At 38.9% G+C, this 22,346-nt stretch overlaps 1 protein-coding gene across 1 annotated transcript in view; it reads right to left on the bottom strand.

The window, feature by feature from the left end:
• Positions 1-2,562: 2,562 nt before the first annotated feature.
• Positions 2,563-22,346, bottom strand: part of COL6A6 (collagen type VI alpha 6 chain) — a gene marked incomplete at both ends in the record, with an annotated part of 66,786 nt that continues 47,002 nt past the window's right edge. Inside the window, 16 exons of the mRNA XM_082303011.1 lie at positions 2,563-2,735; positions 4,412-4,683; positions 4,889-4,982; positions 5,822-6,493; positions 8,727-8,817; positions 10,685-11,205; positions 11,888-11,924; positions 12,792-12,827; positions 14,803-14,865; positions 15,175-15,237; positions 15,365-15,400; positions 16,948-16,998; positions 17,440-17,502; positions 19,098-19,160; positions 19,846-19,908; positions 20,666-20,728. Coding sequence (XP_082159137.1) covers positions 2,563-2,735; positions 4,412-4,683; positions 4,889-4,982; positions 5,822-6,493; positions 8,727-8,817; positions 10,685-11,205; positions 11,888-11,924; positions 12,792-12,827; positions 14,803-14,865; positions 15,175-15,237; positions 15,365-15,400; positions 16,948-16,998; positions 17,440-17,502; positions 19,098-19,160; positions 19,846-19,908; positions 20,666-20,728 — 2,361 coding nt within the window. The remainder of the gene's footprint in view (positions 2,736-4,411; positions 4,684-4,888; positions 4,983-5,821; positions 6,494-8,726; positions 8,818-10,684; positions 11,206-11,887; positions 11,925-12,791; positions 12,828-14,802; positions 14,866-15,174; positions 15,238-15,364; positions 15,401-16,947; positions 16,999-17,439; positions 17,503-19,097; positions 19,161-19,845; positions 19,909-20,665; positions 20,729-22,346) is intronic.

Below are 22,346 nucleotides of genomic sequence, written 5' to 3'. Positions count from 1 at the left end.
TTCCAAAATTCCTGGATGACTGGGGTTCCTTATTTGAACTCATTACGTGATCAATGTGACCCACTTACTCCATGTAGCATTAGTTGCATGATGTGCCCAGGAAAGCCTCCCGCAGAACATTCAATCCAACATGGGTAATCAGGGTGTCAGGAGAAGCACCTAAAAATCTGGATCTCCTGTGCAGGTCCCTTCGCTCTACTTTGTTTTATGGCAAAACTGAATTTCGAAAGGATTTGGACTATTTTCTTCCCTTTCGCAAAAACTTTTTCTGCTGTATTGCCCCACACAATGGTATCATCGATGTACTGCAGGTGTTCTGGAGCTTCACCCTGCTCCAGTGCAGCCTGCATCAGTCCATGGCAGTAGGGCTTTTTCCTACCCCTGGGGCAGTCGATTTCAGGTATACAGTAATACCTCCAAGTGAAAGCAAAGTGTGCCCTGCACTCTGCTGCCAAAGGGACTGAAAAAAAGGCATTAGCAAGTGTTAATTTTGGCACAGCACTTGGCTGCCTTTGACTGCAGTTCATATGGAAGTTCAGCATGTCTGGTCCAGTGGTGCTGAGCAGTGGCATGACTTCATTCAAGACACAGTAGTCTGCTGTCAGCCTCCATCCTCCATTAAGCTTTCTCACTGGACAGATGGAGCTGTTAAAGGGCGAGCAGGTCCTGCTGATCACTCCTGGGCTCTTCAGTCAACAAATCAGTTTACGGGTGGAAATCATGGAGTCTTAGTTGATGCAATATTGCTTCTGGTGCACTGCTGTGGTAGTGATTGGCACCTATTGCTCTCCAGCCTTCAGCAACATGACATGTGCTGTCTAAGAGACCAGGTAAGGCAGACAGCTGTTTAATTTCCTCTGTCTCCAGGACAGCTACACTGAAAGCTCACCAATACCTTCTTGGGTCCTTGGAATACCCTCTCCTGAGACAGTCTATGCCAGGGATGTATGGACCCACTGGTCTAGTCCCAATGGGATGCTTTCACTACTCATTCCCAGTCTAAGGCTAATCTCAGACTCCAACAGAGTCAGCTGCTGGGATCCTCCCGTCTCTCCAGGAACACAAATGACTTGTGCTCCTCCATAGCTTGATGGCATTAGGACACACTGTGCACCAGTGTCTACTAAAGCCTTGTACTCCTGTGGGTCTGATATGTCAGGCCATCAAATCCACACAGTTCAGCAAACCCAGTTATCCCTCTCCTTCACCTGGCTGGAGGCAGGGCCCCTCTAATACTGATCATAGAATTCCCTGCTAGCTTCTTCTACAAGTGGACAAGAACTTCTTTCCATAGAGTCAGTAGTGTAACCAGCCCTCCCATTCTGCTAAGAAGAGCTCACTGTCATGCATGGGATTTCTCTGAATCAGAGCAAACCCAGTATTTTTAAAGGGAGTGTTAAAATTTTGTATAAGGAAAGCTGGCACATATTGTTTTATATCCAGTGACATCCATCTTCATGTACAGAATATATGTCATTATTTCACTTTATTTCTTAAGTAAGAAACATTTTCTGCAAAATTTTTACAGCTCTTCTTCCAGTTTAATCTTTTTTCTTTTTTTCAAGGGATGCTGCTAGATCTATTCTTGTATCTTGTAAGTGAATCCAGAGAAGAATAAAATTCCAGGTGAGTACAGCCACCTCTGCAGAATGGCCTGTGGTGACAAAGTTAAGTGCACCATGACATCTACAGCCATAAAGTGGGCAACAACAGAGTTTGGGTAAGTCATCAGAGTATGAGATTTCAGCTAAGTCCTACCCTTCTGCAGGGCACTGCATTTACTGTCCTCAATCAGATGTCCTCAGGATTTTTTCTTTCACTCAAGAGCAGCCATGAAAATCTAATGTTCTAAAATAAAAGCACTTGTCTGACATCTGGTAACTAGGAAAGGGGACCAATGCTTATTTACCAATGGAAAGCCACACCATGAGAATATGCTTACACCTGTTTCAAGAACTAACAACAGAAGTAAAACATTTGAGAATGATTGATTTTATTCACATATTGGATTATTCCGAAGGAAAAAAAAAAAAAAAAAGAAGAAGAAGCCAAGAATGACTCTATGGTAATAAATCTCTTAAACCCTGTTAAGTGAATTAAGTTCTAGGAATTCTGTCATTTGAGATCTAAATGCTTTCTGGTATTTTCTATAAGGAGGATAAACGTAAGCAAACACATCAAAATATTTTGATGTTAGTGTCTTGCATCTGATATTATTTTGTGTAATTCTCTGAGGCACTGCTTTATTTTATGCAGTATATTCAGAAAGTGCATATTTTTGTATTTATGGAAGAAAGTCAAGTTTCAATACTTTTATGCCTTTTAAACAATGCACTGTTGGCTAACAAGAGTTTCTCAATACTCAACATGTTAGATCAACGGAGAAATAGACTAAATTTTATTTTCACAGTTATGTTACCAGATAATAACTTTATAATCAAGTATTTCTTTCAACTGAAATATGGGAGCCAAGTGGTTATGTAAAGCTTCCTCTTTGAATGCCTTTTCCACATCAACCTGATAGTCTAACTGATGAATTAATGTAATTTAAGTGTCTCTGCACTAGGAAGACTCTATACACAAGAATCCACATTCTTCTTGTGTTTCAAATCTATTTTTATTGCCTCCACAGCCCCCATACCAGAACTGACCACACATTTTCTGCTCTTTGTCGTAGTACCACTTCAAAATGTAATTCTGACATTCTCCGCTATCTTGAACAAGGTCACATGCATCTGGAAAAGGGAAATAAGAGACAGATTTAATGAAAGAAAAGTCTACCCTTCTCAGAATTGTAAATTCAGGGAAAAGCAATGTTCAGTGCAAACTGTCAGACAAAAGTAGCCAGTCTTCAAGGTCTTATAAAGATTCACTAAGTATTCATCTATAACCCCACAAGTGTCAGCGTGAACACCCTCTTTTCATGATATCTTTACCCAGAAAGAATTTCTGAAACAAGAAGATTTTCATTGCCATAAACAGAAGGAATGCTAAAAGGTGTTTACTTTTCTAACATAAAATTTTTATTTAAATGATTCTAAAATAACTATACCTGGTCCATAGGGATTAGTAGAATAAACTTTTTAATAATTCCCCTCTTCTTTATTCCAACTTCTTATACTGGTATCCATCAATAAAATTTCGTAAATTAATATACATAGGTTGTTAAACTATCCATGGTAGTCTCTTAGCCAAATCCAAGAGTATTACAGATTCAAACTGCATAAATTAGCAAAGCAGGTGAGAGAAGCATAGTTTGTAGCAATCTGGTATTCAGTAAGAACAGATCAAATCATCTTTCACCGATGTAAATTTGGAGTTACTCAAAAGACGACAGAAAGGCAGCTCTAGACTTTGGTGTCAGTACAACATTAAAGAGGAAGAACTGAGAAATAAAGAAATATACCAATAGCAATACATTTTAAAGATTTAAAATGACATAACCTTCTCCTAACCAACTGAAAAGCAAAAATTTCAAGCAAGAGATGAGCACAAAGTACATCTCTCAAAAGGCAAGTTCTGGAACATGTTTTTAGAAGTAAACTGTTGGATCACTAACTACAGCACGGGATTGGGAAAGGCAGTTCATACATCTCTCATAAGTGACTTGGGTCATTTCTCACTTAAATGCAGTGACCATGACTATTTCCTCAAAGGAAATATTTTATTTATATATTCATTTATATCTTCCTGTTACTAATCCTCTCTCATCATGAATGAGGCTACCAGGCATTTCCAGAACCATTCTTGAGTGGAGAGAGATGAAAAACAAATGGATAACAGCTGTAAAAATGAGCAACCACACCCCAAACTGTCCAGATACCTTTTCATTTATTTTCACATAAATTCTCTCTAATTGTAGTTTAAACAAGAAAAACACTCAATAGTGTTAAAAGAACATCAGTGACAAATAATCTCACAATCAGCTTCCCATAACTATATCTAATGGCAAATCTGCAATGAAAAATGCATCATTAGGAAACGAAGTCAAAACCATGAAGTATATATATTTTGATACCTCTGCTGATGGATCCTGTTCTTCCTACAGGAACAGACTGTAGCAGAGATATATTTAGCTCCTCCACGTTCAGCTAAATCAGCAGCAGGAGTAACTCACTAATTGCAGTGCAACTTGGGGATTTTAAAATGATTGACTGTTTTAGTAAGGTGGATTAGAACTTTATATGATATTATTACAAAAAGTTATAAATCAAAACTGAAGTTATAATGACACCTGTAATTCAGTCTTTAACTACTATATAGATTTGGACTGAATACTAATATATGGTGACTAAAAGCTTTGGAAAAATGTAATTGGGAATTCTTCCTCTTGTAAAAATATTCAATTGAGTCCTTCACAATTTAGTCTTTTTACTGAATTAAAAGAGATTTTCATATTCTAGAATCATACCATAATCATTACAGGCACCTCTAGTTTCTACTGTTGTCTTTAAGTTTTTCTTGTTCTTCTCCTGAGCTTTTCCACACTCTTGAGGCTTTTCTCTTTTAGGATCTTCCTCTGTGAAATGTTCATTCTCCTCATAATCATCTCTCATTTCTGGCATTGTGTATACAGGTTCTTTGGCATTCTCTTTCATACTCTTCATGACTCTACTTTTATTTTTTTCCACGTCTTCCAAAACTTGACTGGAACCAGTTTCAGCCATTCCAGGAAAAGGCATCCTTCCAGGGATGGGGGGAAAAATATATTTAAGCACCAATATGACCTTGAAAAATGCATCTGGTTCATTCCTTCTGAAAAATGTGAAAAAATTTTGACCCCAATCCCATTTCTATTATAACTACTTTGAATGTAACTACTAACCCAAAGGGAGAAATCTTACATTCAGAGGTACACACTCAAGAAGTTAAATAGGCGATTTCCAACCTTTCTGTCGTAGATGCCTCCTGTTGTACGTCTCCCCGATCTAAGTTTTCACACTCTTCTTGAAGTTCAGGTGAAGGATAACTGTTCATTTCTTCTGTGAGAAAGCACAGGTAACATAGGTGAGTTTTAAAGTCCATGAAACCCCAATACCGTTAATAAAAAGCCACTACATGGCTGTTTTTGTGATCCGGAATTTGCATCTTTCATTAAGTAACACACTACATCCCGAGTGACAGAACACCATGTCCAGGAAAATGAAAATTATAATAGAGATAAGCTAGATGAGAATGACTCCAAAACCAATCTTTTGTACTTTTGTCTTGCTCTGTAATACACTATTTATCCTTCTATAGAAAATTTGACGTCTCCAAGCATATGCTTCTGATGAGGATTTTAAATAAACGGCGATTTCCTTTTTGATATTCTCTTGTTTCCATGTCAAAGCATCTAAGACCTTCTAATCTGCATTAATGTGTCTTGAAAAGTGAGTCCTCTCTCTGCTCCGTATAGAGGTCAAGGTCAAATGTGCTAAATATTTATCCTGTACCTGTCCAAAAGCCTAAATAGGCATAAACAGCTCAGTAAATCTGGATTTGCCAATGGTCTGAGGAGAAATGTGGGCCTAAATCAGGAATATGATGGTGTTCTCTTAGCTGAAGAATGGTCCATCTTTAGTGAAAGTGGAGTCCACAAAGCCACACATTAAATAAAACCTTAAGGGGAAAAGACTACTTAAGACTAGAATAGAATGCTGTTCTGTCATTACTGGCACCATCATTAATGTCCAGCATCTAAGGTAAACTAATCATGAAAGATAAGCAGCTAAGTATGACCAGGAACTGAATGATAACATATACATACTGACTACCTTTTTCTACACAGCATTTGTCTTTCATTACATAACTTAAGCAAATGCCACTGTGTGATACTTACGTTGTAGAAGATTTAGGAATGCCCGGCTAAACCTCTGAGCATACACCATCTCTGGTGTGGAAAGCCTGCCCACTGTCAGTAAGTGCTGGTCTGTGGGGGAGCTTGACATCTCCACCAGCTGATTGTCACTCACATCTCTGCCAAGTGCAAGAGTGAACAAGGTGAATCCTTGGCACCTGGCTCCGAGTGAAATCTCTCTCAGCTTTTCTCTGTCCCATGTGCTTGTTTTGCTTCCAACTATTGTAAATATGACCCTGTGAGATCTTTGTCTGGGGGCTTTAAAGAACACGTTTTCAACTGTCCACTGTAGAGCAGAAGCAATGGCTGATGGCCCTTCCAGTTGGTGAACAGACTCTTGGATGTGTTTCTTCATCAAATCTTTATTGCTGTATGTGACTAGATCAAACTCCAAGGCCACAGGTGTCTGGTTTCTGTCAGGCAGGAAGCCCCTGGGAGCCTGCTGCACCAGTGCCACTCTGATGCCTCCATATGATTCATTTGGCTGTGAGGAAACAACAAACTGATCCAACATGTTGCTCACAAAGTCTTTGGCTCTCTGAAACTCTTCACTGCTAATGCTGCGAGAGCTGTCCATGATGTAAGTGATATCCATATCCATCTGAACCAGGGGAGAAAAAGGCACCTCACAGTTGGTTCTTGGATTGCATTTATCTAGAGAGGAAGAGCCAATAGGCATTGAATTATTTAGCAATATAACAAAACCAATGATTTATAAAAAAATTCACACAGTCCTGTAGATCTGTATAACATTTGTGTGGCCAGGTTTTGGTAGTGGGGGGGCTACAGGGGTGGCTTCTGTAAGAAGCTGATGGAAGCTTCCTCCATGTCCCGCAGAGCCAATGCCAGCCAGCTCCAAGAGAGACATGCCACTGGCCAAGGCCAATTAGAAATGGTGGAAATGCCTCTGTGATAACATATTTAAGAACAAGAAGAAGGAAAAAAGCTATTGTGCAGATTTAATTGTGGCCAGAGAAAATCAGAGTGGAAATATGTGACAGGAACAACTCTGCAGACATTAAGGTTAGCGGAGAAGGAGGGGGAGGAGGTGCTCCAAGTACCAGAGCAGACATTCCCCTTCAGCCTGTGGTGAAGACCATGGTGAGGCAGCTGTGCCTCTGCAGCCCATGGAGATCCATGGGGATGCAGAGATCCAGCTGCAGCCTATGGCTGAACCCCATGCAGGAGCAGGTGGATGCCTGAGAGGAGGCTGTGAACCTGTGGGAAGCGCATGCTGGAATAGGTTCCTGGCAGGGACCTGCAGACCCCTGGAGAGAGGAGCCCAGGCTGGAGCAGGTTTGATGGCAAGACTTGTGACCCTGTGCCTGAAAGACTGCACCCCATGGAAGAGTGACCCATGCTGCAGCAGTCTGGGGAGGACTGTTGCCCGTGGGATGAACTCACATTGCAGCAGTTTGCAGAAAACTGTTACTCGTGGGATGGACTCCCATCTCCTGTTGGAGATGTTCATGAAGAACTATGTCCCATGGGTGGGACCCCACACTCTCCCTGAGCAATGGCAGAAACAAAGTGTGATGAACTGACCATGACCCCCATTCCCCATCTCCATGTGCTGCTGGTGGGGAGAAGGTAGAGCTGGGAAGGAGGGAGGGGTGGGGGGAAGGTGCTTTTAAGGTCTAATTTTTACTTTTAATTATCCTGCTCTGATTTTGTTAGTAATAAATTCAATTAATATTTCTAATTAGAGTTTGGTTTTGCCCATGGCAGTATTTGATGAGTGATCTCTGTCCTTATCTCAATCCATCAACCCTTCATTATATTTTCTATCCCCTGCCCAGCTGTTGAGGGGAAAGATAGAGAGGCTTTGGTGAGTGCCTGGCATCCAGACAGGGTCAGCCCACTACAAAAATCTTTTTTATTATTCTTAAACTTTGATCCAGAAAACCAAACAACTAAAAAACCCCCAAACAAACAACAAACAAAACCCACCAGCCAACAACATGGGAGCTTGGAATCTTTTTGTTCTAGCAAGGAACGACAGATGAAGAAGTTTTTGAGATACCATGGGAAATTATTCATGCATAAGAGCAGAAAAAGATTCATAAGGTAAAACTTCATGGATAACAGTTCCCTGGAAGAATTTTCTCCTGTTCAAATCTAAACACTGTAAAGGACACAGAATCAAACTCTAATTTTCATCTCAGGTCATTGTTTAACATTTTGACATATTATCATTTAGTAGCTTCTTCCCCTCTCACAGTGTAGAATTTATAGCAAATGAGCCTGGTTTCCCAAAATCATACTGCTATTTTAAGTGCATTTCTGTTGGAAAGGAAATGCTAAACACAGTAATTCATTTCACATGGCTGAGACAGAAATTAATTATACAGCTTTCGTGGTTTTGAGATTCTAGTTCTTACCATCCACTGAAGAGGAAGTTAGAATTGTAACTCCCCAGCAGTGGTATTCTGTAAACACAAAATGATCTGTCACAGAGGGCAAGAAGGCCCAGCTGCAGAAGGGTTCAACTGGCTGGAAGCTGGAATGTCAGAGACAGAAAAGGGAGTGAAGTTTCCACTGTAAAGGAGTGAAGTTTCTCTTGGAGATGACAAGAAACAGCCACAGCACTGTCTTGTAGCCAGCCTGTAATGGGAACACTCAGACACCTCCATGGGCTGAGTTGCTCCATGCAACCAACCATACTGTTCTTAACACATCTGCAAACTCCTTGTAGGACCATTTATGGCAGTAGGATTCTGACCAATGTGTTGTTCATTAATATTTTTCTTTTATATTTCAGCACAGACATGCTTAAGGTGTACCATAAAAAATCCCCATCACTACTTTGCAAAATAAAAGCTATAGAATTTGTCATTGAAATGGTAAATAGGCCAATACAACGGATGCAATTAGTAAAATGTCTTACCAAAGCAAAGTGTACAATATGTGATGCCCTCCACATTTTCATCCTCTTGTCTTTCCCAAACAAATAATTGAAATCTTCTAGTGTCATCAATCTGTGTTTTAAAGCAGGCACAAAAGTAACATTAGAAGATGGGCAAAATGTATTAGAACTTTTTCTTTTTTCATTTTGTTTTTTCTGCCAGTGAAGGATTATCACCTTTTCTTAATGGGTGCTATTTTTCTACAGAGAAAAGGGCAGGATATCTCAGCTCTTTCTGGGACAAAGAGTGAAGATGATTTCTTGGGAGAGAAAATTCTAGCATTAGAAAGTTCTAGCATGAGAACAACCTATGTGTTTCCTGTGATCATCTGAAGAAAGACAATCTTTACAGTAGAAGATTTGAACACAGAATTGCTTGAGGAACCCTGAAGAAGCTCCAGAATTCTACAATTTCACTGACCACCACCCAACCTCATCCAAATGTGATCCAATGGAAAAGCATTTCCTTGTGGACTAAGATAAATAAAAATGGCTCTAAAATATCACAGTATTACAGGATATAATGGTGAGCAAAGAAATAATTACTTCTTTGCATTAAACTTCAGCTTTGTGTGTTATACACAACACAAATTCTTATTAACATCTGTAAGGAATGTTATACATAGAACTCTTCAAAGGAATTAGAATTGGCAATGACTGTGTGAGTGATCTCTAAACTGAAGTTCCTACAGCAAAGTAAAGCCAGTAAGTATCTGTGGCTACAGACTTGTAGGATCATAAAGATTACACCAACTCACAACTGCAAGGGCAGAAATCCATCTGAAAGAAAAAGGGAAGTTGTATTTACTTGGGGGGTGGTGGTGAGGCTGATTGCCTTGCCATCATTTCAAATTTAAGGGAGTGCTGGGCAGAGAATTTTTTGCCTTTCCCCCTGCTAAGCAGCTCTTTTAAACTTTTCTACTCTGAAGGCTGATTTATGTAAAGTCACCAGATGTCATCACATGCATTCAGAGTTTTAATCTGCTTATACTAAGTAAAGAAAATACTGATTCTTGCTCCTGCTTATCCTGTGAAGCAACCCAGGCAATAAACTATAAGCTTCCTTCTCATATGTCAGCAGAAATTTTTTATTCTGCTAAATTATCATTCAGCCAGAAAAATACAAGAATCAACTAAGAAATACGAGGCTGCATGAGAACAAATATAATATGAATAATAAAGGGCTGACTTGGATGTTGCTAGATCAGAGCTTAGACTCCAAGTTTTGCACTTTTCATCATGTACAAGTGAACGTATTTCCTTTTAGAAGGAAAATTTTGAGGAAATAACAGCTGGAAAGGTTTTTATTTAAAATTAAAACTGAGCTCAGATGATATTAAACAAATTGAAAAGACAGAGAACATAGAATCTATATTATGAAACCTTAAATAAATTCAGAATTGCCTTCCTTTTGTACCTTGTAAAATGAACTGTTTATTTTTGTTTGCTATCTTTCATAGGAAGTCATATTTTAAAACAAAATTTCATCATTTTCTCCTGTACTAATGGCACTAAAGACATCAAAAGGAGCTTTGCTAACTTAATGTTCTTTTGAAAGAACCTAGTGTGCTTGAAGCCTTCTACTACTTTTTCTAGAAACTAGGGCCAGAGTTTGTTAGTTACATCGTTATTATGTGTCACAACTTCAGGAGTATAATGGCATAGGTAAGTAAGTGAAATTAACACAGCATTACGAAAATTCTCTGATTTGCCCTAAAAGCACAAGTGATTTATAATTCATGTGCAGAAAGAGGTCAGATGGTGATCATTATAGTCCAGTGAAACACTGTTTCTTTGTTAAAATAGTAACATTTACTGTATACCTTTCTAATAAATGATTGGATAGTTCCTGTAGAACTTAGTGGCTTGAGAACAGGATTCGCTCAAATATCAAGCAGATACTCAGCAAATGGGTGATGGACTCAGTTTCCAATACTTACAGAGAAGGCACGTCTGACATTCGGCACTTCACTGAAGGCAATAACCACTGGAGTGATATCCAAGGCACTCAACTCAAGCACAGCTGTGCTGATGGCAACATCATCCTGTGATGGACCATTGGTAAAAAATAGGGCAACTTTCCTTGTGAGGATGCCCTGACGAACACGTTTGAAGACATTTCTTGCAACAAATCTCATGGCCGCCCCAATATTTCGTTTTCCAGTGGATCTCTCTAGAGGGATTCTCTGGACTGCTTGTAGCAGCAAGTTGCTTTTTTGGAATTCTGAGAATCGGATGAGGTAGTGCATGTTGGTATTGAAAGAAACAACAGAGACACGAGCGCCTGTTGGGCAATTGCTTTCACTGATCTTAACAGTCTTCAGCAATAAGGTAACAATGCTCCTCATTCTTTCAAATGCAGCTGGTGTAACGTCATCAGACATATCCAAGGCAAATACCACTTCAGTTGGATAAGCTGGACATGCGTCTGTATATCGAAGCAGGAAAGTTGTGTGAGAACCTTTCCACAACTCAAACATTGTTAGTTTTTTCTTCAAGTCTATAAAAGAATGGATGTGCAGAGACCAGGTGGGCTTACCTGATGCGCATGCTGGAAGGAAGAGAGGGAGAGCAATTAAATTATTTTGGACTCATATGCATTAAAATAATTTCATATAATTTCATATTAAAATAATTTCAAATATTCATTTGCTTTCAATAAAGAGCCTGACTAAAAGTTCAGACAACTGACAGAGTCTGTCAGTGCAAGACCACATTCCTCTTCTACAATCAAATACGTGAAACAGTGCAATTTTACTGGATAAGAATTTTAAAAAATTGTCCTGGGTTCTGCTGAGCACACGTCTGAGAATGAACACACGTAATCTGGAGGACAGCTGATATACAAATACTGTCTTCGCTAAGAGAACTCCCCAAAGGGTATTGGCACAATGCCAAAGATTAATTTAATCTTTAATGAGGAAAAGAGATATTTGTTAGTGTTTTTGTAATAAACACATAGGAAAAATGAGCAAAAAGTGTAAATCTGCTTCATACACCTGCTGAAACCCCTTCACAATTAACAACTACCAGTCAAACTGAACCCAGAAACAAATTACCAGTTTTAGGGTTCTCAGTGAAGGCTATTCCATTTAAGAAGAGTGACTAGGCAGAATCAGAGGTAAAAGAAGTTCCCCACTTACGGCAGTTTTTTCGGGTAAAATTCACAAGTTCACAAGGCTGCAGGATCAAAATGAAACAAGGAATTAATGGCAAACCCCAGACCAGCCCAGACTGGGAAACTCACTATTGGTTTGAGCTGAAGGTTGTATCCCAGGTCCTAAAATAATTTTCATTACAGTAAATCCAGAATCACAGAGTCCAGTTCCTTTTAATAATAGGTAGTACAGGGACTCTCCCCTCTTGCTGAAGAAACTAGGCACATTTTTTAGACATATTCTGTTGGCATTTAATGATGTTCTGAAGTATTAAGAAATCATCTATCCATTCTTCATTTTGTTTAATAAATTGATCTAGGATGTCACCAGTCAATGGCACTTCCATAAACAATGGGCATTCCAGTAGTGACTCACATAGGAAGAGAGAGGTCCATGAAGGAGAGGAGGATGCCATCTGGACATAGAACACACCTGCAACAGTATTGCCTGCAGGTAGTCACCCATGCAAGGATTAATGAAGCCTTTACTCAGAAGTGTTCATTTTACGTGGGATTAGGACTGTGAAGAAATTCTGCACTTCTATTCCCAGTGAAAATAACTGTTGCTGAAGAAATGCCTTCCTTTACAAGAGGGGAAAAAGCAACCCTAACATGAGCTGGTATGTCAACTGATATGAAGAAACTGATAAATGAATATTAATGGTCCAACAGTTTGCAAAAGCTAGCACATGGTGTTAATCCACACGCATTATTGTTTCTCATTCCTTGGTTGCTTGCAGAATGGAAGAACCCACTGCACACTCTGACAAGCACATGGCAAAGATACTGGTTTAAAACAGCTAATTGTGCTCATTGCTGTCAGTGATCACAAACGGAGGACTAAAGATAATTCCATGTAGTATACAGTTAGCTGTAAGGTGATTACTTACTTCCATTAAAATGGTGCCCACTGGTCCCTTGGCACCCTGAAACAAATTAAACACAGGTCGAAGAAATCAGACCCTGATAATGCATTTCCATTACTCTGTAGCCCAAAGAAAATGCAGGCAAACAGTGTTTCCCAACAACTGTTTATGAATTTGAAATACGAGGAGACAGTGGTTCCCAGCATAGATTTCTGTGGACCTGCTTGGAGTTGCAGTTTACTTTATTCCTTTAATATTTATTTCTCAGTCCATTTTCCTTAATGGTTTTTAAATTTTCAATACTTGTTGCCCTTGAGGACCAGCATAATTCAGAACTGGGTTCCTTTATAAACAGCAGTTTCTCTGCTATGGTTCTGTTATTTGCACTTCACATACTTTCCAACATCTCGTGTGTGACAAGCTTTCCCTCTCCTCTTGTACAGTACAAACCCCACAGTTCTACCCTGGAAGATCGTGCAGACCATATACACATCATGACAGCTTTGCCTACTCTGCAACCTTCTCCTTGGGAGCTTTGGGAAAATAACAGCACTCCAAGCATCCTTTTTTTCAAAATAAAAGTATTGTTTAATCTTCATAACAGGAATAAAATACAGGAAAAATAACTAATTTTCAAGGGAGTCTGAGAGCATTCATCATGTGTGCATTTCAGATACATAAGAAGACTACTGAAAAATTTCACTTAGTCCCAGGGAGCTGCACTGAGATACAGCAAACAATTTGAACTCCACATCACACTTCCTTCTCCTTACCCTCTCTCTACCGTACCACTACAGTGGTGGTGACTGAGCTGTGCAGACTTGACACATTGGATAATCAAATCACCAAGGATGGGTGAAACAAGCCTGTCTTGGCTGGCCCTGCCTACTACCTGTACCTCTTCCTGCATTCCTATCTCTTCCACTTCTTATAGTGTTCCCACTTTCTCATTTCACTGATTCACTGCTACTGCAGTAATCCCACCAAGCCCATACATCCCAAGCTCTGTTCTCATTTCTACACTTGAAGAGGAGATCTTGAACTTGAAATACCTCTGAAGACTTCTTGTACCATGGACTGGCAAGGCCTACAGCTGTGGATCATCAGCTCACAAGATCTGTCTATCCATCAATTTTGTGAGTGGCCAAGCAGCAGAGAGGGCAATGTACTCCAGCAGGCACTCTTTTAGCCATTCTGTGCCCAGCATCATAGAATAAAGTGGGACAGGTACATTCATTAACCAACACAATGTAATGAGAAGGGAAAAAAAATGTTTTCTAAGTTGCACACATCCTGTGGGCCATGTTTTACAGGTAAAGATACTGTTACCAGTAATGTTCCACATTTAAACTGAAAGAGTAAGCTTAAGAAAGTAAACAAGTCACTAACAGTAGGGATTGTCTCTGGTCACTGTGGAGCTGATTTTCAGAATTGCCACAGGGTAGAGACAGACACATACAGAGATTTTCCTAACTACCTAAAGGGCTAGTCCTAAATCCTACTGAAATCCACAATCCTTTCATCTGCTTAGATAGAGAATAAAACATTTTGTTGTATAAAATGCAGAACACAGACACTGGAAAAGTACATCAAGGCATCTACTTGTATTATGGATTAAGAGGTTATAGTCAATTTAAGCTTTAAATAAGTGCCTTTAACTTCAAGTTTGATTTTAAATGGCTTTTCTTTTTAAATTTAAAAAAAAAATGCATTGGCTTTCAGCAGATCTATTCAGTTCTACATTTCAGTATTTTCTGTTCTTTTAATTAGATGTTTACCCAGCCTAAAGACAATACCAGGTACTGTGGAAGAAATTCGGGCCAGCATTGTATTGTTGCAGTTCCATTTCCAACAGGTGCTCCTGCACACACACACCCACAAGCAAGACATAACTCTGTGCAACTGCCAGGCCGATTAAGCATAGTTTACCATGTGAAACACTATTAGATATTCCATCAATCTAATAGTAAGTTCAAGAGCAATTCAAGGGTGATTTTTAAAAATAAAAATTTTATTAAAAAAAAAATAAAATTACCATAGGTCCTGATGGCCCTTGGTCACCTGGATCTCCCAGGGAACCTGGTGTGCCAGCATTACCCTAAAAATAGAAATACAAGTTTTATTCTTTATAATTGCATGCACTAGTACCAAATTTTATCAGGCAGATAAACTGTAATGATACTGTGAGTTGGATCCTGCATTTTTATAGACTACCACTCCTAAGAATTATTAGCAACTATCACTTATGAAGATTTAGACCTGCATTCTCTCAAGACCTCTTGCCCAAGGTATGGCAATAAAAGATTAGTGTGGGAACCAATTTAAAAAACTTTTGGTAAGAAACACTTTGGGTGTAAGGGTTTTACTTTTAGAACTCTCACAGAGTTAGCAGATTCATCATTCTTACTCTTCTACCCCTAATTCCTTTGGGTCCTTCAGCTCCTGGAATGCCTGGATCTCCTTCTTCTCCCTGAAAATTAATGAAATCCAGAATTTGTTGGGAAGGAGAAGACAGATAGAAACACAGGTAACTTGTTCCAAATAAGAATAATGTAAAACAAGACAAAAAGCACACAAACACGCCCATGTAATCATACCTGTGGACCAGGATGTCCTATGAATCCAGACTCTCCCTATGAAAAGAAAGGACATAGATTTCATAAGAATCTGGAATGTTGTAATCTGCTTAGAGTGTGATGTCATTAAACCGAAAACAATTTCAAAATTATTCTCAGCTTTAGAACCCATCCGAGTAATAGTGGCTGCTAGTCTGGTCTCAAATGACACCATTTTAGATTAATACCTTGCTCATCTAAAACAAGAGCATTTTAAGAATTTCCAATAGTTTCTAAATTTTTGAGAATATTCCATTTCTCAAGTAAGTGTTTTATCAAAACTTATTCATGCCTCCTAATAACATGTAGAGGAATTCATGTGGAGCACTTATGAGTAAAGTATAACATTCAGAACTCAGTGTTCGAATGTAGTTTCAAAATTTTGTACCACCCAGACTAAAAAATGATACCATAATATTTTCTTGGCTTACTAGAAGTCAAGTCATCAACTGTTTTCAGTTACTTCAGTTTTTAGTGTGTTCTTTGTTCATCCATGAGAAATACAGAAGCTCTCACAAAAACCAATCAGAAGTGAAGTGTACCTTTCCTAAACACCAGAATTCACACTACCTATATATGTCCTTGTCCTCTTGCATACAAAGTATGTGTAACCCACGAAACCCTGCCATCAAAGGAAATTGGTAGAGCTAAGAAGGTAAGAAAAGAGATTGGAAAAGAAGAAATATCAAGAGTCATTTTACCAAAAAGCCATTTTTGAAAAAGGAGTTTATCTATTGGAGAGGCTCCTAGAAGGCTTTCCATATCTTTTCTGCAGCTTTCGGCAACACTCTGGCTCTCCCACAAAAAGAGAGAGTGAAACAGATAGGCCTACGAGTGAGATTCACTGGACCCTTTCTGTTTCACAAGCAACAAGAATGGACTAGTTGCAATACTGCACAAACTCTCTGAAAGGAGAACTGCAGCTGTTTCCAACATCCTGACTGCTTTGTTCACGGACTGATCCACTGGTGCAATGATTTTGACCTCATACTTTCTGTATACTTTTTATTTTAGCTGAATTCTTACACAATTTTAGGGAAGTAGCCATTTAATTATTTTTTTTTTTCAGCACTGTGAGTGGAATGATAAGAATTTCTTAGCAATCCAGAAGTTAATCCTCAGATTTTACTGCTGACCTTAGGAGAACAAAGAAGAATATTTCACATTAAAACAGCAAGGGTGTTTGAAGCATATCATCCCCAACTTTGTAGCTGAGGAATCCCTCCTCTGAAAGAAGAAAAATTAAAAGATCCCTTAGTGGCTGGCCTACCAATACTTGCCAATAACAGTGTCTGGTCAGGCAGGCTGAAGTGGGAAGAAAGGACTGTGTACTCCAAGAAGTACAATCCTCCACATATACATACACACATCAGGGAAAGAGTAAGAGTGAGTGGTCCTCAAAACAATATCCTATGGAAAAATGTCTCACAAGGATTGTGATAATCCTGAGCCTCTCACCGAACCATAGAAATGCACTTGGCATTCTTTTTAATTAAATATGGATGGTCATGTTTGATGGCACAGTAGAATGGAGGCCGAGAGACTCTCTGACTTGAAGCACTCACCTTTGCTCCTTTGCTTCCTTCAGGACCATAGGCATCTCTGCCATCCTTGCCCTGTGTAGGTTAAATATAGTATGAGTTAGCTTTTAATAGAGGATTAGGTTTATATTCAATTTCATTTTGGAATAAAGATGTCCCATTACAATGAGGTGCCCACGCTGTTAAGACTGATGAAGTAGGACAAGCTACCAAAACACAATCTAAAACCACTAGCAAATGATGGCAAAAACTGTAGAGGGAAAACAAGGACAGAGGTCATAGTTCCTTTCCACTGTGTGCCCTACATTTATCATACTGTCTCACTTCTAGAGAATTTGAGGGAAAAGATATTCTCTCTAGCCCACAAGAAATCTGGTGTCCATAAGGAAACTGAGAACCAAAGGTGAAATAGTTTTAATGGTATCAAATAGAGAAAATAGAAGGGAATGAATGGTACTGATTCAGATGGATAGGTATTAAAATACAGGAGTCCTAAATTATGGCAGAAAGACTCACAGGAATGCCTCTCTGTCCAGGTGGTCCAACTAGGCCCTTCTCTCCAGGGTCACCAGGTTCACCCTGTTATAATTGCAACACAAAAGCCATTAGGTTTGGCTCATTCAGGAGAGTTCTTCTCTCTGAAACACAAACTTGTCTCTTAAACTGAAGTGTGCCTATACATTTTATAGATTACTTGATGCTGGGCAAAAGCCTTCCATTACAGACCATGTTTCATGGACTGTTCCTGGTGGTGGAACTGGAACGGACTTGGCAAATCAGAACATGCTGAGCACTCATGCGGCTAAACCCCAAAGGCCTTTGTTCAATACAACTCCCATTGTTATAAAGAATTACAAGCGAAAAAAGTGGAGTTTGAAAAAAATATATATTAATGGTAGCAGGACATATTCTGGAATTCTACCAGCCTGAAGCACCTGTTGATAGCAAATTATATTTCCCAGGCAGGCTGTCTGCATTGTGTTCTTAGTCCTCTTGCAAGGTTTCTTTTCTTCAATTCCATTTTTGTTTTCACTTTCTTATTGAACATTCTTCTAACAAAGACCTTAATATTAAACAGCACGAAACCAGACTGAGAAAATGGAATGTATGATGGAGATTCCTATATATCTTCCCAATTTTTGTCACTGTTTTAATATGTTTCCACACAGTGATGTTTTTCATAGTAGCACTTTGACCTTCTGGTACCTCTCTGTCACTAAATGCTACAACCCTTCAAAGAGTCTGAAAGGCTTAGCTAACTGGTGTTATTTGTGATTTTTAGATTCAAAGATGCAACAACACCCAAATTGAGTTATTTTTATTAAATAAAATCTCACATATCAACAAGCATAAATGAAAGGAAAGTAAGGATAACATTTATTATAAGTAAGTAAACTCTAACGTGAACAAGCTGTTAGTATTAGCCTTTTTGTTTGACTTCATGCTTATGCAGTTCATCTCAACATGCACATTCCTCTAAAATAGACATCATAACAGTCAAGCTTCCTTGGACTTGTTTGGAATCTTTAGAAAAACAAGGTTAACATAAGCATCTTCTTTGAACTGGGAAGGTCAGATTGGAGGTTAGGAAAAAGTTCTTCCCCCAAGGGTAAAGTCACTGATCCAGTGTTAATCACTGGAACAGGCTCCCCAAAAAAAGTGATCATGGCACAAAGCCTGTCAGAGTTCAAGCAGCATGAATGATGCTCTTTATGGTTTAGTTTTAAGTAGTCCCGCAAGAAGCAGGGAGTTGGACTTGATGATTCTCATGGATCCCCTCCAACCATTATCTACAAGATATTCTACGATTCACTGGTGAGTATTTTCAATGGATTGGGCAAATTCTAGGAATCATAAAACAAATTCAGGGGTCAGTACTGCCTTCTGCTCCATTTTGTGAGAAGCCAGGTCCCATTCAGAACCATTACCACAAGAGCAATTACAACAGTGGTCATGGCAACACTAAAACCTTCTTAGTATAGCTCTGATATGTGTAAGATTACCTTGAGCACATCACTTGTCTTGCCATGCAAGCTAAAAATATCTTAAAAACTTAACATTCTGCACGTTTCACAGTAGGGAACTGCCCCTTGTTAGTCCATGCTTCTTTGGTCAGATTCTTGAATGAATGACACTGTTAGATTGCTGCAATTAGATACTTTAAAAATTTTTACCTTTGCTCCTCTTGCACCTAACTTTCCAACAGAGCCAGGTGAACCTGGAGTTCCCAGACTACCCTGTAATAAGAAGAATCCGTTAAAAGGTGCACAATGACAAAATCAAGGGCTCACTGCACTCAAGGATTCATTGCCGCTTGAAATTACTATGGAATCAGTAAAAATAACAGGCTTTTGAGGGCCACAAGTAAGTTACTGGTCAAGCTATCATTCCACTTATTTCCTGCCATCTGTACAACTGCCATAAAATTCTCAAAATGTTATCAAGTATGACATAAATGTTATTTTCCATCTACATAGATACCTACTTAATACATGCATATATGCACAGATATATTAATGCACATATATAATTGGGTATGTAAGCATGAGCATCATTACTTGACTGAAACAGATGACCAAGGCTGATGACATAGGACATTCCAGTCTTGAGTTACAATGGTGTAATTCCAGAACAAGAATCCACAAAATCAACAGCATCACACAAGCGAGAAGTTCAGCAGACAGTGCTCAACAGTTACAACCTCATCACACTCTGGCACTTGCTATTCACGCACCTAAATCTATTTTCAGGGCTGTTATTTTATCATATGAAACTGCAAATCAGTTTCCTTAAGTATTACACCAAAAAGCCCTTGGTTTCTACTTTTTATGAGCTTTTTGAAAACTCTTTATAAGAACAACATCAACACCGAGAATGAAAAGGCCTAACGTGCACAGCTGGAATATATTATTTAATGCTAACCAGAGGGCCTGACATGCCTTGTGGTCCTGGAGGTCCTCTGATGCCTTGTGGTCCTCTTGGGCCCTGATGTAAAGAAACCATTGAAAGAAAAAGTCAGTTCAGTGTTAACAGCCTTTCAAAGACAATCAGATTGCTGCAACAATCAGAATCCCAGTGCCTGTTTCACAAGCCTTATTTTACAGGTGAAACTTCTGGCTGTTTCACTGTATGAATTTGCCTGGGTTAAGCAGCTGAGACAGTCACTGCCTGCCAGCCTGATTCAGAGACTCACTGAGGTGTCTAAGATACCAAGGGAGCCATAAGCAGCCTACTATCAAGTAGGCATGCCTTCTCCATCCTAAAATGTAAAGTTAAAAGCATCTCTAGAGTATTTAAGAGCATCTTTAAGCTAGAAGCTACTGTAAGTCTACCATGATAATTCTCTTCAAAATGACTCCACCTAGAAAAGTTTTTAAACAAAGCTTTTCTCACTGGTTTTGTCAATGCAATAGATTTTATGTATTTATTGCTAGCAATTTCTAATTAATTCATTTTGCAGATATCTGCTTGATAGTATCATGAAAGTTGGAGATGTGTTGGCTAAATTACTTATTTTTGCTACTCATGTTCCTCTTCTAGTTTCACTAGAAGTTGCACCCATGTAACTTGCCACATTTAATTCCTCGGGGTTACAGAAGAGATTTACCAAGGAGAAGTCTTACTCATAATATTCATTAGCCGAAGTCAACAAAGCTTTCCAAAATACAAACAAAATACCAAGACTGACAATTTATTTTCTCCATAACTAACATAAAAACAACTCAGAAATTCTGTTAGTTACCTGTGGGCCTGGAAGACCAGTTTCTCCTGAGTAACCTGTTTCCCCCAGATCTCCTTGCTCACCCTGCCAAACAAAACCCAAGAAAACAACAACAAACCCAGACAAATTAGTACCTGTCATTTGCACATCAAAATATAATAATTTCATCTCTGTACAGAGTATCAGTTGATAGAAACTTTTCCAATGCTCTCAAACAGCTTTCCAACAGCTTCAAATTCCTGTTGAAGAAAACTCAAAAAGCAGAAGAGTAGCTTTTCCTTGGTTTTCTAGGGGGTGTGATGAATATAAAAGCTGCAGCAGAAGAGGTCAGTTTTATTTTGCTGAATACATTTTTCACCATGTGTCAGCAATATTTGTGCATTACCCTTGTCCACTGCAGACCAGAAGTCATAAAGCCAAGCCACAAGGGCAGATCTTCTTTCCCATTACCCATGGAGAATGGCTCTGAGGGGGAATCATGACTTCACAATCACACTAGAATTAGACCCATTTTTACTCCCCATCTTTCATTCTGGTTATTTCAGTGAGGCAAATCAAATCTGCCTTGATGATGGGAAAAAACCTCTTCCAGCTTCCATCTCCATAAGGCTGCCATCTGAGGATGAGTCAGTTTAGCTGACATCCATAAGAAATACTCACTGTCTTCTGGATGGAGTAAAATGGTGACAACTAGCACCAAGATATTCCAGGCCTTGCAGAACCCCTTTCACTGGAGAAATCATAAACATGTGTCTGAAGATTCTTGGGAAACAGATGGTTCTGGAAAGAATCTTCTGAGCAAAAATGAATTTAAAGGCTGAACTTTCATTCTCCACCATATGAATGAAACAAAAGATAACAACAGGGAAAAAAAAAAAAGCCAAAAGCAAAAAAGAAAGCTAATTTATAGCCAGAGTAAGAACACTGTAAAATGGAACATCAGTAAGTAAATGTTATTTCCAGATGCAAAAAAAAATCATGTAGCAATAGATTTCCACAAAAATAATTTTGACTATAATGAAAATGGATACATTACTTAGGCACACTCTACTAAAATCCAAAACCAATATAAAGTTTTCAGCTACTTAAATTTACTTTGAATCAAAACTCAGAAAAGTGGTTGCCCTTTTTTCTCCTCTCTCTTTTCTTCTCTCTCTTGCCTTCCTTTAATTTATTCTCCTTTTGCTCTTCACTATTTTGCTTTGTTTCCAGCACACAGACTGCAGTGTTGTTCTTGTCAGTGACAAACACACCTCTGACACGACACCACACCTTCTGCCTGCTGACTACTTCTGACTGTTAAGTATGGCTAGCTGTGCTTCTTTATGTTGTTTCAACTAATTGAAAAAGGTACCCTCCCTTTATTACAAAAAGGTACAGATAATTGGAACTACAAGTCCTGGGAGGAGTCCTTCTCAGGATATGGTGAACAGCAGTGTGTCCATGCAGACTGCAAGGGAAGTTAATGACTTTGTTGATGAGGGTATTATTTCAGTGCCTTTTATTAAGAGCTAAACCCAAAACAAGCCCTTATGTGTTAGGTGGGTAAATCTGTCTCACTGTCTCTAATTTGATTATTTGTCCCTAAGTACATCACCACCAATATCTATCTACTTGAAAGAGAGATTCCTCTTTATTCCATTTCAGCACAAAATCTTCCTCTTCCAGAGGGACTGGCCATATCATATTTCCTTACAAAGCA

Source organism: Coloeus monedula, assembly GCF_965178545.1.
Source record: "Coloeus monedula genome assembly, chromosome: 1".
NCBI lineage: Eukaryota > Metazoa > Chordata > Aves > Passeriformes > Corvidae > Coloeus > Coloeus monedula.
This window is presented reverse-complemented; position numbering and strand designations above follow the sequence as displayed.